Source organism: Narcine bancroftii, chromosome 13 (assembly GCF_036971445.1).
Source record: "Narcine bancroftii isolate sNarBan1 chromosome 13, sNarBan1.hap1, whole genome shotgun sequence".
Classification (NCBI taxonomy): Eukaryota; Metazoa; Chordata; class Chondrichthyes; order Torpediniformes; family Narcinidae; genus Narcine; species Narcine bancroftii.
This window is the reverse complement of record NC_091481.1, coordinates 995,720-1,009,921: the sequence shown is the minus strand read 5'-3', so window position 1 is coordinate 1,009,921 and position 14,202 is coordinate 995,720. Positions and strand designations below refer to the sequence as shown.

The 14,202-nt window shown below is 46.0% G+C and overlaps 1 protein-coding gene across 3 annotated transcripts in view; it reads left to right on the top strand.

Annotated features, from left to right (window-relative positions):
* Nucleotides 1-14,202, top strand: part of sema3d (sema domain, immunoglobulin domain (Ig), short basic domain, secreted, (semaphorin) 3D) — a 188,730-nt gene that overhangs the window by 60,884 nt on the left and 113,644 nt on the right. For all 3 annotated transcript variants that reach the window (XM_069909344.1, XM_069909343.1, XM_069909342.1), the window contains exon 2: nucleotides 1,512-1,706. In XM_069909344.1, the coding sequence (XP_069765445.1) occupies nucleotides 1,547-1,706 (160 nt within the window). In that variant the 5' untranslated portion in view covers nucleotides 1,512-1,546. The remainder of the gene's footprint in view (nucleotides 1-1,511; nucleotides 1,707-14,202) is intronic.

Sequence of the window (14,202 nt, the reverse complement as noted above, 5' to 3'; positions counted from 1 at the left end):
CTGAGTAGCCGAAGTGGAGGTGGGGCTCTGCCCGATATGCATCAGGGATATTCGTGTCTCCAAGGCTCAGTCCTCGGTGCAAATTTCACATACTGCTGGAATTTTGGCAGCTCGGTTTTGAGGTTCACATGGTTGAAATCCCCAGCCGCGATGAGCAGACCATCAGGGTGTGTGTTCTGTAGTTCAGTCATGGCCCCATACAGTTCAGTAAGCACTTCCTTGGCATTTGTGCTGGGTAGATGTACACACCAGCTATATGGAGTATAGTGAATTCCTGTGGTAGGTGGAATGGTCTGCATCTGATAGCCACAAGTTCCATGAGTGCTGAACAGTGGCTGGTAATGGCATTCTTGCACCATTCCATATTGATGTAAATGCACAATCCCCGCTGTGGGCTGTGCCACACAGCGCAGTGACCCTGTCTGCCCGAAACAAAGTGAGCCTGTCCAGCTGAATGGCAGTAACATCCTTGACATGGGATAAAGATTCAACCTTTGACTGCGTTCTATCAGTGTCCTGTCCGGCTGCAGCACGGTGTGGTACGGTGGCTGAAGAGAAATGGATCGGAGGTCGATCTACAGGACCAGAAGAGTGGCAGAGGGGATCACTGGAGTCCCCCCCCCCCAACCACCTATTGACACGATCTACCAGGATCGTTGTCTGAAGAGGGCAGAAAAGAATCATTGAGGACCCCTTACATAGCATCTTTCAGCAGTTTTCAATGGGGAAGAGATCCAGGAGGATCAGAGCCAGCACCACCAGGCTGAGGAACAGTTTCTTCCCACAGGCAGTGAGAACGCTGAACGACCAAAGGAACAGCTCACAGTCACCCTCTGAGACTCTCATATTCACAAAGTAATATTTATTTATTTATTTGTACAGACAAAATACTTGTCGGACCAGCATGGTGAGCGCAATGCTGTTACAGCGGCTGCGACTGGGGTTCGAATCCCGCGCTGTCTGTAAGGAGTTTGTACGCTCTCCCCGTGTCGACGTGGGTTTCTTCCAGGAGCTCTGGTTTCCTCCCACTGTTTAAAACATACCAGGGGTTATAGGTTAATTGGGTGCCATGGGCTCGTGAGCTGAAATGGCCTGTTACCGAGCTGTATGTATAAATTTAAATTTAAAATGTATTTGTTGTCAGTATGTGTGTTGTGTCTGGTTGTGTGTCTTCGTGATTTGCACAGAGGACCAGAGAACTGTTTTGTCGAGTTGTACTCGTACAATCTGATGACAATAAACTTGGCTTGACTGGAGTATCTCTATGTGTAATGTTTCTCTGTGTATGATATCACAAGAATCTTTATTTTCATTCTCAAGGGCAGACAAGGCCCTGGTGCCTCTGACAACGAGGAAATCCAAGAGGGTGTCAGCCTGGATTCTTGAGCTCTTGAATCGAGAAGCGAGGCTTTACCTCGGAATATTCTGACTCAGTCCAGACGAGGACAAATTTAGCCATGGCTTCCATGAGATGTTTGGTTGATTTGTAAGTTTTGTTTCTCTTGTTACAGATACTTCACTGGTGGAAGAATCCCCAGAGCTCTTGATGGAGACAAGGATGCAAAGAGCAGAGAACTCTGCTGGGACGGGGAGTCTGGAGCTGCTCCCAACTCGCCTGTTTTTGTGGGGAACATTTCTCCTGTTGATCATCCCATCAGCGGAAACGTGGAAGCAGAATCTTCCCAGACTCAAGCTGTCTCATAAAGGTAACAGTTGCAAGGATAGGGCTGTCCTGTGCCTCTTGGAGGAAAATAGAACCTTTGAAATCGCATTGCTTGACAGTTTCAGGTTGTTTTGTGTGCTGAATGCAAGAGCTCATTCCTGGAATTCACTCTGCATTTAAAGTGATGTGTTTATTGGGCAAGGTTATCGCAGGAATCCTTTGAAAACTCCAGCAGCCTGAGGTTATTTCTCATTCATTCACAGGAAAGGCAGTGGGAAGATCTTCACTGAGCAGAGTGTTAAGGAATGAGCAGTGTGATCTAGATTAAATTCAACTCCCTTCCACCATCTCAGATTCAGATTTCAGATTTATTGTCAGAGTGAATAAATAACATCACATACAACCCTGAGTTTCTTTTCTCTGTCAGGCAGGCAGAATTACCACATGTTGGTAGTGAAAAAAGTTGGACTCAACGTACACCTGTAAACAAATAGATAGATGTAAACAAACTGCAATGCAGAGAGGGAACAAAAATTAATAAAATGCAAACATCAGAGTCCTTAAATGAGTCCCTGATTGAGTTTGTCATTGAGGAGTTTGATGGTGGAGGGGAACAGCTGTTCCTAAACCTGGTGGGGCGAGTCCTATGGCACCGATACCTCTTTCCTGATGGCAGCAGCGAGAACAGAGCGTGTGCTGGGTGGTGTGGATCCTCGATGATTGCTGATGCTCTCTGATGGTGGGGGATGGGGGGGGGGGGCTCATTGATGTCCTGGGCTGTGTCCACTACCTTTTTGGAGGGATTTATGCTCGGTATTGATGTCCCCAGGCCAGACTGTGATGGAGCTGGTCCGCACACTTTCCACTGCACCTCTGTAGAAATTTGCCAGGGTTTCTGATGTCATCCCGAACCTCCACAAACCCCTGAGGAAGGCGAGGAGTTGACGAGTTAAATTGTCTCATCAAGGAAAGTGCAGACACTTTACTGTTGGCATCCAAACCACATAAAAGTGCCAAAAGATAGTGATCTTGTCTGTGGACCAACACGGAACACGTACAGAAGTGGTATTTTCCCACCTGCTGCTGATGCTCAGTGCCACAGGGATCTCTTCTCCTTCAGCACCCCTCCCCACCCCCACCTCACTCACCCTCCCTCAGCCCCTCCAAACTTTACTCACTCCATTTCTCTTTGGACTGGCTCCCTTTCTCTCCCCCGAGGAAAAGGATGGCAAGGTGTACAGCCCTCAGGATAGGGCTCCAGGGCTTGAGTAGCGAGAGGTATGTGATTAAATGTGGTGATCTGCGAGAGGACAGACAAGCAAGGAGGTTGGAATCATCCTTGAGAAATGAATAATGCAGATTACATATCACAGGAAGCTTTCATGGAAAGAGAGCTCTCTCTTGCACGCACAAAGTATCTCTGTACAATGCACACTTGAAGGATAAACATTCAAACATGTTGGCAACACACATTTGCCACAATACTTTTGATGATTACTTCTGGACCAGAGTTTCTGAATTTATGAAGCTCGGTTACACTGATTGAATCTGCATGAAGTAAATGTCTTTGGTTTAACTTTTCATTAGAGATTGTTCACGTCTCCTCTTTGTGGTGAATGAAGATCCCAGACTCTTGTCAGATCCAATATCCCTGAGGCATGTTGAAGAAAATTCGAAGATGAGGAAATGGGAAGAGCCCATTCAGCCGTGGAGGCCAGCTCCGACATTCAATCAAGTTGTGGCTGATCACTTTTCATAGCCTGATCCTGTAATCCCCATCTCCTTGAATTCCAAACCCAGTGATCCTTCACCCTCTGCCTAGCCTCTAAAATCCTGAAGGAGAGAATTCTAAAACCATGCAACCCTGTCAGTGCCTCCTGATCTCTGTGCCTGACCTTGACATCATGTTCCCCATTTCCACTCACTCTGGCCAGAACAATGGACTGTTGTAGCTTTAGTTTTGAATGGACTCCTCTCTTGATCGAAGTACACGTCTGTGTTTCTCAAGCTGTCATCATGTGGAACATTGTTTGTAGCACCTTAATCTGTTGGCCAGTTAAAGTTTAAAATGTCACTCAGCATTCATTTTTGAGTGTGGTTAAATGTATATTTAGAGTGATTGCTCTCTGATGGTACTTGCCAAGTTCATCTTGATATAAACATGCATTTAAAAGTACTAAACTTGAACTGACAACCGAACAGTGCTAAAGGGGAAGAGAATGAAATGCGATCATCTTCTCTGTGTACTGAAGACACAAAGTGGAAACTCCTGCTTGCTGGGAGCAGACTGCTCTTTGACAAATGTGCTGGTCCTTCACACACATCCTCACCAAACCCTGCAGGTCTTCTCTGTTTCTTGTGCTTTCCTGAGGGTGGGTCTTGGGAGAAACACTCCTGTAGCAATGAATGATTCAGCAGATGAGAACCATTCTGTGTTGGGCATCTCCCTGTTAACGTGGTCAAAGAACCTCATGGCAGCTGGTGAGATGAGAAGGATCCTTCTGACAACTGCCGCTCAGAAATGGACTTCCTTGAGGCATGTTTCCTGTGCTTTACAGGGGCGGGATTTGGCTGCACTTCGTTCTTTATTCTCAGTGACAGATGTAAAGAACTGTTTCCCTTTAAAGCACAAATAAAGAGAGCTGGCAGTTGTTGAACGGCCAGCATTTGACCTGACAATCTCTTGCACTGACCTCTGGTTGGCTCTATGCCTGACACTGCACAGGGAGTAGGACTGTCGAGAAGGAGCTGTGATTGCCCCATCCGCTGCAGGTTCCACTCTGGCTGTACTCCATCCTGATTTGGACATCAGCATTCCTTCATCAGCGTGGTCTCAATCCTGCAAATGCCTTCTGTCAGCAGAGTGGGAACCACCTTCACTGTGGCAGCTCCTCCCACCTTCTCGGGGGCCGTTCTGGAAGAGCAATAATGTTGTCAGAGTATAAGAATAAATGCGGCAATATTTTAAAAAGTATTGTCTCATTAATGTATCTCATTGGGCACCAGAGCAGAATGATTGCAGTGGTGAGCACTCTCTGTGGATTTATTGATGTTTTTAATGTACCACCATTGAGAATAGGTTTTCCTCACCAGATACTTGGATCTCATGACTGCAGATGTTTTGAAAAACACTTCAATGTCAGATTTATATTTGTCTTCATATTTTGTTGTGAGCCTTTTCACTGTAGAAATGGACAGATTAATATTTTTAGATATAAAGGCAGAGCAATGAGGCATAGGTCTTGTCACAGAACAACTTTCTGCACATAATGTCCTCTGAAAGAGATCCTATCGATGCAACTTCCTGGTGGAATGTTCTATTTCATAAGTACCTACTTGATTTCAAATGATGTTCAAACCATTCATTCTTTGAGTTAGCCAGAACCAGCTCAGTGTTCCTCCTGAACAGCTGTCATTAGCTGTGCCCTGGTGGAAATCGAGGAATAAACAAAAACATACGGTGAAAAACGAGTGAAACACAAAGTCTGCAGATGCTGTGTCTCCTGCACGGCCAAACTGAGACCACCTGCAAATTGGAGGAACCACACCTCGTTTTCCGTCTAGGCCCTTTCGACCAGATAATCTTCTCCAGTTTCCATGTAGCCCTATTTCCTTTCCTCCATCTCTCTCTCTCTCTCTCTCTCTCCCTCTCCCCCCCCCTTTCCTCTCTCCCCACTTTCTGGAATGATGCTCACTTCAACAGGCCACTGTGCAAATCTAAGGGGCAGGCAGTTAGCGTAATGCCTTTACAGTCCCAGTGAACAGGGCTGGGGTTTGAATTCAGCGCTTTCTGTAAGGAGTTTGTACGATCTCCCCGTGTCTGTGTGGGTTTCCCCAGCCTCTGGTTTCCTCCCACCCTTCGAAAAAAAATGTATCAGGGGTTATAGGTTAATTGGGTGTAATTTGGGCAGGAAGGACTTGTGGGCTGAAATGACCTGTTACTGGTCAGAATCAGAATTTATTGTTATGAAATTTGATGTTTTGGGCAGCGTCGCAGGGCAAACATTCATGTTAGAACATCTTATGACATTTCTATAAAAAGTAAAAATAATAGCGAGCGGTGAACAAGGCACAACAGGAGATGTCTGTGAGCTGAACCAACGGAATTGTTTAATGGAACCTTCACAGGAATTTAAATAAATACAGTTGCCACGTTATCACCATCACCTCCCCCCCACCCACCCCCCAAGACATTTGCGTACCCCAGCCACCAGGAAATCCAGATCCCATGGAGACCTGCAACTACAGATGCCGGTTCAATAATGGAGTTGCGCAGTTCTCCGTTCTCTACAAGTGCAAGGAATGTCAAAGTCGGGCAGTGTCTTGGGTTCATTGAATCTGATGGCAGTGGGGAAGGAGCTGTCCTTGTGCCACTGAGTGCTCGTCTTTCAGCTCCTGTACCTTTTCCCCAGTGGTAGCAGAGTGAAGAGGACATGGCCTGGGTGGTTTACGAGAGTCCTTGGTGGTTTACGAGAGTCCTTGGTGGCGTACTGAATCTCCTCAAACACCTCACAAAGTATAGCCGTTGGCGAGTCTTCTTCGTGATTGTATCAAAGTGGAGGCTCCAGGACAGATCCTCAGAGATGTTTACACCCAGGAATTTGAAGTTCTTGACCCTCTCCACTGCTGAGTCCTTGATGAGGACCGGGTCGTATTCTCCTAACTCCTCCTGAAGTCCACAATCATCTCCTTGGTTTTGCTAATGTTGAGTCCATGGTTGTTGTTGTACCACCTCTCAACGAGCTGGATCTCTCTCCCCCCTGTACAGTTCCTCATTGCCCTTTGTGACTCTGCCGACAACTGTGGTGTCATCAGCAAACTTATAGATGGTCTTGGAATTGTGCCTGGCCCCACAGAGGAGCAGTGGGCTGAGCACACATCCTTGGGGTACGCTTGTATTGATGATCAGTGAGGAGAAGATGTTGATTCCAATTTGTACTGACTGTGGCCTTTGATGAGAAAGTCAAGGGTCCAGTTGCAGAGGGGGTTACAGAGGCCTAGAGTTTGTAGCTTCTTGACCAGCACTGAGAGAATAATGGTGCTGAAGACCGAGCTGGAGTTGATGAAGAGTAGCCGTATGATGAATTTCTGTTTTTGAGGTGATCTAGAACTGAGTGGAGAGCCAGCGATATTGCATCTACTGTGGAGTGATTGTGACAATAGGTGAATTGGAGTGGGTCCAGATCATGTTAATTCTGGCCATAACCAGCAACTCAATGCATTTCATCACAGTAGAAGTTAGTGCCACTGGGCTGTAGTCGTTGAGGCAGATCACTCTGATCTTCTTGGTTCCGGGATGATTAATGTCCTTATGAAGCAGGTGGGAACCTCTAACTGCAGCAACGAGAGGTTGAAAATGTATATGAAGAGCCTGGCCCATTGGTTGTCTGAATTTTATGATCTTTCAGACGTCAGGAGTAGATAAAGTCATAAATTAAGATGTTGTTAGAACTGCTTCTCAAAGGTTCCACTGCAGGAGAAGTCTGTTGAAGTTGAACTAACCTCACATCTTGAATTGCTTCATGATTGTGTTACAGCAGGTTAGAGAAGGTATTTCTGCTTCATTCAAGTGTTGACACAATGACATTTGACCTGACTAAAATTAAACCAATTGTGGGATTTTCTAAAACAAAAGTTTGTGAATTGTTATTGTCTGAACATTTAGTTTACATTCGAGAAGCTGCAGATGCTGAAATCTCCTACACTCGTGTACCTGATGTGGCCTCCTGCACATTGGGGAGCCCAGACGCAGACTGGGTGTCCACTTCACCTAACACCTGGTCCGTGATGAGTTGAACTGGAGTTTCCTGTAGACAAACCATTTCAACTCTCCTAACTATTGTGGGCAGACTGGGGTTCAGATCTGCTACTGTCTGCAAGGAGTCTCAACGTTCACCCCCATCTGCAGGGGTTTCCAACGAGTACTCCGCTTTCCTCCCACTGTCCAAAACATACTGGGTTGTAGGTTAATTGGAGTATTTGAGTGGCATGGGCTCATGGGTTGAAAGGGCCTGTTACTGTGATGTAATCTAAATTTAATTCCAATGGTGACGTGTCCGTCTTTAGCCTCATCCATTGTCGGGGTGAGGCCAAACACAAACTGAGAAACGTCACATTCCTCCTGGACTGCCTTTAGCCTAATGGCATCCACAATGATTTCTCTAACTTGAGGTAACCCCACTCCCACCTGGTTCCACTCTTTCCATCTCTTCTTTCCCCACTCCTGTACTTATTTTTTCCCTCCCTATAACTTTTCTTCATTGCGAGCCATTTTGTCCCAGCCTCCAGACTTGGTCTCTTGGATCCGAGGTCACTCCCACCGTTAAACTTGTAGTGTGTACAGATCGGAGAAAGAACCCCCTGTTTGGGGGGTTATCATGGAAGTTTCAGTTTTCACAAGATGTCACACTCCAGATCACCAAAAAGTTGTGGAACAAAGCACAACCTGGAGAAAGAGAATGGTCAACGTTTCAAGACACAGACCTTTATCGAGACTTGATGAGAGGGTCTGACCCAATTGGTCGACCATTCTTTCTCTCTCACTAATGCTGCTCGACCTGCTGAGTTCCTCCAGCAGCTAGTGTTTAATTCCAGATTCCAGCGTCTGCAGTATCTCATGTGTCACAAGAAGAATTGAGTGGATTTGGAGAAGGGGAGGGGCAAAAGAATGCACAATGAATGTTGGAGACCAGTAGATCTTGACGTGCATTTTCCACTCACATTCCAGCTTAATTCACTGCTTTACTAACCACAGAGAACCTGTGGCAGAGGATGGCATTACTGAAGGTGGATGTGAGTGGAACGAAAAAGGTGGAGACCCACTGGTAGAGGAGTCAAGGGGGTCATTGAAGCTTGTTCACAGGTCTGTGAAACTCACAGGGCAGGTGGATCAGTGGCAGGCTGTCCATTATACAAAAACAAGGGTCCTGCAACATCTGTAATGATAATGTCAGCCCACAGCTGGAGCACAGTGTATGCTGCAGGGAGGGATGGATAGCACAAGAAAGTAATGTTCAGCAGGACATTGGGGAAACCCAAGAACTGCAGATGCTGGGATCTGGAGCAAACAAGGTGAAGCTGGAGGACTTGTCAGGTCAGGAACCATCATGGAGAGGAATGGCCAGTCACCGTTTCAGGTCAGAGTCCTGACCCTCAGGGTTTCTCCACCTTCTTTGTGCTCGCGCCACCAGGAAACCACAGAGTCGTCACGAGGGGGAAAAAATGAGGCTGGACTTTCTCCTTGCACAGACGGAGACAAAGCGAATGCAGACCTGGGCAGGGTGCAGGGTGGACATTATCTTCTGCAGAGAGATCGGTGACCAGTGAAATAGATTCAAAGAAACATATGCAAAGAATGGAGGGGACGTTGAGCAGTTTTCTTTCCTGCTCAGAAGTTGGAGGGAGTGCGGAACTTGTTGGGAAAGTGGAGAGTTGTTTTCAGCTGGTATTGATATGGTATTACAATGATGCTCGAGTCTACACCTCCGGCCCATTGTGGTGAAGTCTACAATCACCCACCCCTGATCCTTTCCTGATGGCCTCTCCCTCCAATTCTTCCCTGCGGTGAATGGTGGGTGTTGGTGCTTGGTGAAGTAGACTAATGTTCTGCACAGAGTTAATGATATCCCCTGTCCTTTCCCTCAGACCAGGTATGACATTGGAATGTTAATTGGGGCAATTATTAGTGGATTATATAGTGCTGAGCTTGACTTCATGCAGTTTATCTGGACCATTCCGTTCAGATGAGTCTGCTCCAATTAACCTTGTAGCTGCCAGGGCTGGCATGACGGCTGTCTCCTTGAGGCAGGATTGGGGCCCCCATGGCTCTCACTGACAGCTGATCTGCTTCTCATCAAACTTGGCCACTGATTGTCCACAGGAACAATCGGACTCCATTTCGTGTCTGCTGGTGGTGAGTGAGGCCATACTCATCTGAGACTCCGATCTTCACTCCTTTAGTTTGCAAACTAAAGGATCCTTGCATTTCAGCTTCCTGGTGCATTCTCCCCTCCCCGTGGACTGATGCCTTGAGCTGCTCCCACTGCTGCAGATGGGGTCCAAGCCAGACTGGGATTCTCCACAGTATTGCTAAGAACTTCATGCTGCAGCCCATTTATCTTTAAACTTGTTGATAATGTTCCGTGCCTGACACCGTTCCAGGATTCGATCTCTCACAGACCCCTCGCGCGCTCTGGTAGCCATTATAAAACGAATTAGGATCACAAATCAATGGAACAGAATTAGGCCATTCAGCCCATTGAATCTGTTCCTTTTAAACCCACAGTTGTTTCCAGCAATGAATTCCATAGATTCACCCCCTCTCGGGCTAAAGAAACATATCCTCACCTCTGTTCTAAAGGGAAGTCCTTTATTCAGAGGCTGACCCCTCTGTTCAAAGGTTTCTTTTACTGCAACCAAATAATATTAAAAATGTAATGTACTTTTGTTTGCCATTAGGCAAAGAAAGAGTTGCCGTGAGCATTGCCCGGTGCCCTTAACAATAAAAGGAAGAGAAGCAAGAATCCATTCAGAGTCACCGAGTGTCCGTGGATTCGCCTCCATCCCTCCTGTGGCCTCTGCAGCCGCACACACTCCTCTTCGATCCATCGACAACACGAGCTCCAGATCCCAACCTCCAACACCATCAGGAAGCCTTCAGCACCCAAGGCCCTTCGGGAGCCCTTCTTCCCCTTAGCCCCCTCTCGAATCCCAGTTCCGATACCTGGTTCCCACGAGCCAGTCTCCAGCAGCCCGTGCGCGTCCCCCCGACCACAATATGCCTGTATCCTCTGGTGCAGACTCTCTCACTGCTAGAAATATCTTCTCCAAGTCCATTCTGGGCGAAGGTGGGACAATGCTGTTGGGCCTGGATTGTTCGGGACATTGTATTGCTCCTTACTGGATTTAATTTCTGCAGTGTGCCCTCTGCTGCTGAGCTCTGGGTGTTCTCCATTCAAATATATGTCAGGGTTGTTCTGGCTCCCAGCCTGGACTCCTGTACATCATTCCTGAGAGGAAATGACAAACCACTGGCATTCTATGCGGTGTTTACTTGAAGTTGGCCAGTTTATTAGTGAGCACTGATTGTGGTTTCTCTTCAGTTCCATCTGTCTAAAATTATCGTTCGAAAACAGAGTGGAGTGAAAGGATTAAAGTAAACTGGAGTGTGAAACCACTTCTGTGTCTTGTAATCACTGGAAGTGGGAGCTGTTGTACTGGCACCGAGGAGGTTTCCTAATAAAACATTCAACAATGGTGAAAAGTCTTAACACATGGGAACTTGGTCCATAAACTGTTACGTTGTCGGGATATTTTAGTTATCGGCTGTTAATCGGCTTGACTACATTACTTTAGAACAACATAAAACAAGACCCGTGAACTTAATCTGTGGGACTTGGGCAATAAGTGAACATCAAACTCCTGGTAACTTGGTTCAATGCTTTTAAAATCCCATCTCAGGCGAGACTGGTGATCCTGCTGCTCACTCAGATGCCTGGCTGCAGGAGATGGCAGAGCACAGTTCTTGATTCATGTGAATTAGCAACAGGATCAGGCCATTTGTCCGTCCAAGCCAATGTTAGTGGCTGCTGTGATTGTAACCTCAACTCTGCATTGTGTGAAGAAGCTCCCCTTTATGTTCCCTTTAAACTTTTCTCCTTTCATCGTTAACCCATGACCTCTTATTTTTCTTTCTCCTAACTTCAATGGAAAAAGCCTGCTTGAATTTGCTCTTTCTATGCTTATCATAATTTTGAATGCCTCTATCAAATCTCCCCTCATTTTTCTACGCTCCAGGGAATAAAGTCCTAACCTGTTTAATCTTTCCCTGGAGCTCAGTTCCTGAAATCTGGGCAACATCTTAATAAATCTTCTCTGCACTCTTTCTATCTTATTAATATCCTTAGGTAACCAAAAATGCACACGATACCCCCAAATTTGGCCTCACCAATGTATTCTGCAACTCCACCGTAACACCTCAACTTCTAAATGCAAGATTTTGATTTACGAAGGCCAATATTCCAAAAGCTCTCTTTATGACCCTTTTATTTTATTTTATTTTTTTTAAAATTTTTTATTTTTCACACCATAAATCACGTTAGCCATGATATACACTTTTTCTTTTTCACACATATACAGTGACTTTTTCTCCCCCCCCCTCCCTCCTCCCAAGCCACCCCCCCACCCCCCCCCCCCCCCCTCTCATCCATTTTAGGTATACAATCTAGGTTGCATTAAGCCAGTCAGTTTATGACCCTTTTATGATGCCACTTTTAGGGAGTTGTGTATCTGTATTCCCAGATTCCTCTGTTGTACCAAGCACCTCAGTGCCCGACTTGTGTAATGATGTGGCTCTGATCCTCCTGCATCTCTTTCCCGATGGGAGCAGCTGAAAGATGCTGTGTGCAGGATGGAAGGATTTTGCGCACCCACTTCAGAAAAACTAACCTTCCTGGATAGCAAGAAGAACAAAGTTTCTCCCTGTTTCTCTGTGCATGTGGCATTAAGCATTTCTATAAATGAGCATCAATGTAAATACAGAGAAAGCATTTGTCAACTTCATTAAGATAATCGGAGACGCCTCATGATAATGTCTATGCCCTATTATGTGTTGCCCTTGAGGCTATTTGACTTCAACAGTATTAAATGACCCGGTGTCATTGGCATCTTATTCTTTGAAGTGTGGTTGAATTCCAAATCCTGCCGGACCACCTATCCTGTTGCTGCGATGAACACACTCTGTCTCCGCATCCCCAGTGTCTATTTCAAAACATGGTTTGCAGTTTGCTGATCATTTCCTACCTTCATTCCTACCATTATGGATGTCAGGATGTGACCAGTCCCTGACTATTGACTGCCATTTCACTCAGAGCTCCCAGCCACAATGCACATTGACACCAGCCACGTAAAGCACGTCCCGACTCCAGCCGTGTAACAATGCGACCTGACTCTAAGCAGTTCGAAGCATTGTGTTTACTCAACTGGGTATTTATCTCGGAGAAGGCCGAGTGGGAAGCCTGCATATGACCATGAGGGGTGGAGATATGCTAGATTATGGGAAACCACCACCCCACCAGCAGAGGTGTTCAAAACCAGATTTAAAGTAACGAGGAGAAGTGAAGAAAATGACCACCCAGTGGTTAAAAAGTCCTGGAGAGAGGCAGCATAAAAACTGGTCATTCATTCCCAGGAGTACAGAGGTCAGAGGGATGAGCTTGAACCTGCCTGAACCTCCCACACTAGGTAGTATGCTGGGACCAGCAGAACATCTGCCTACACTACAGATGCACCACTTTTGTTTTTGCACTGACGACAACTAGAATTGTGAATATTTATTCACGCCTCCTATTATATTTATTTACATTCTCTTTCCGTCTTGGCATATTGCGGAAATGTGATGTTTACTATTGTAGTCGATTTCTCTTGCGTAGCTGTGTGGCTAAAGCAGGTAAGAACTTTGGTGACACTTATGTCGAGGACAGTAACCTCTCCTTGTCGTTACCATAGGTTGGATAAACCTGGGTTTTATTCTCTGGTGTGTTGGAGGCTGGTGGAGAACTGGCAAAAGTTTGTAAAATTATGAAAGCCACTGATAGGGTGGACAGTTGGAATTATTTTCTCAAGATGAAAATGTCACATAAGAGCATAAGAAAGTCGGCCTTCGGCCCATCGAGGCTGCTCCACCATTCAATGTGAGCACGGCTGGTCTGATAATCGGCTCATCTCCAGCGACCTGCCTTTTCCACGGATCGCTTAATTCCCCCACTCTGTAAAAATCTATCCAATCTTTGACTTAAATATATTTACTGAGGTCACCTCCACTGTTTCAATGGGCAGCGAGTTCCACAGATTCCCCACCCTCTGGGAAAAGCAGTTCCTCCTCATCTCCATCCTAAATCTATTGCCCAGAATCTTGAGGCGATGTCCCCTAGTTCTTGTCTCTCCTACCAATGGAAGCATCTTATCGATGCCTTTCATAATTTTATATGTTTCTATAAGATCCCCTCTCATTCTTCTAAATTTCTAAGTTCAGCAAGTACTGTCCCAGACGATTCGATCTCTCCTCCTAGTCACGTACTAAAGAGCATATGTTTAAGGTGAGGGAGGGAAAGATTGGCTGTACAAGGCAAGCTTTCTTGTGCACAGAATGGAGGGAGGCTGGAATGGGCTGCCAGAGGTTGTGGCGGAAGCAGATACAGTGGTTGTGTTTAAGTAGCCTGAATCTTGGTGTAAGGCATTACAGATGGCAGAGCTGCCTCAATGGCCTGAATGGCCAAGTACTCAATGATGAACATTCCAACTTTCAGGAATATATTTTTCTATGTGCTGATAAAAGGTCTTTTTATTTGTCTTGAGGATGTTTGTGTGACTAAGTAAATTAACGTCCTGTGAGAAGATGGGGTGCCCTCGCTATCGAACTTCTGTAGATCTGTGACAGTATGATAGCCTTTGGCAATGGATGAAGGGTAACTGTTGAAGCATGGTGGGCTGACTCCCAATCAAGCAATTTTTGGAGATTTTCCCCTCATAATGAAACTAAA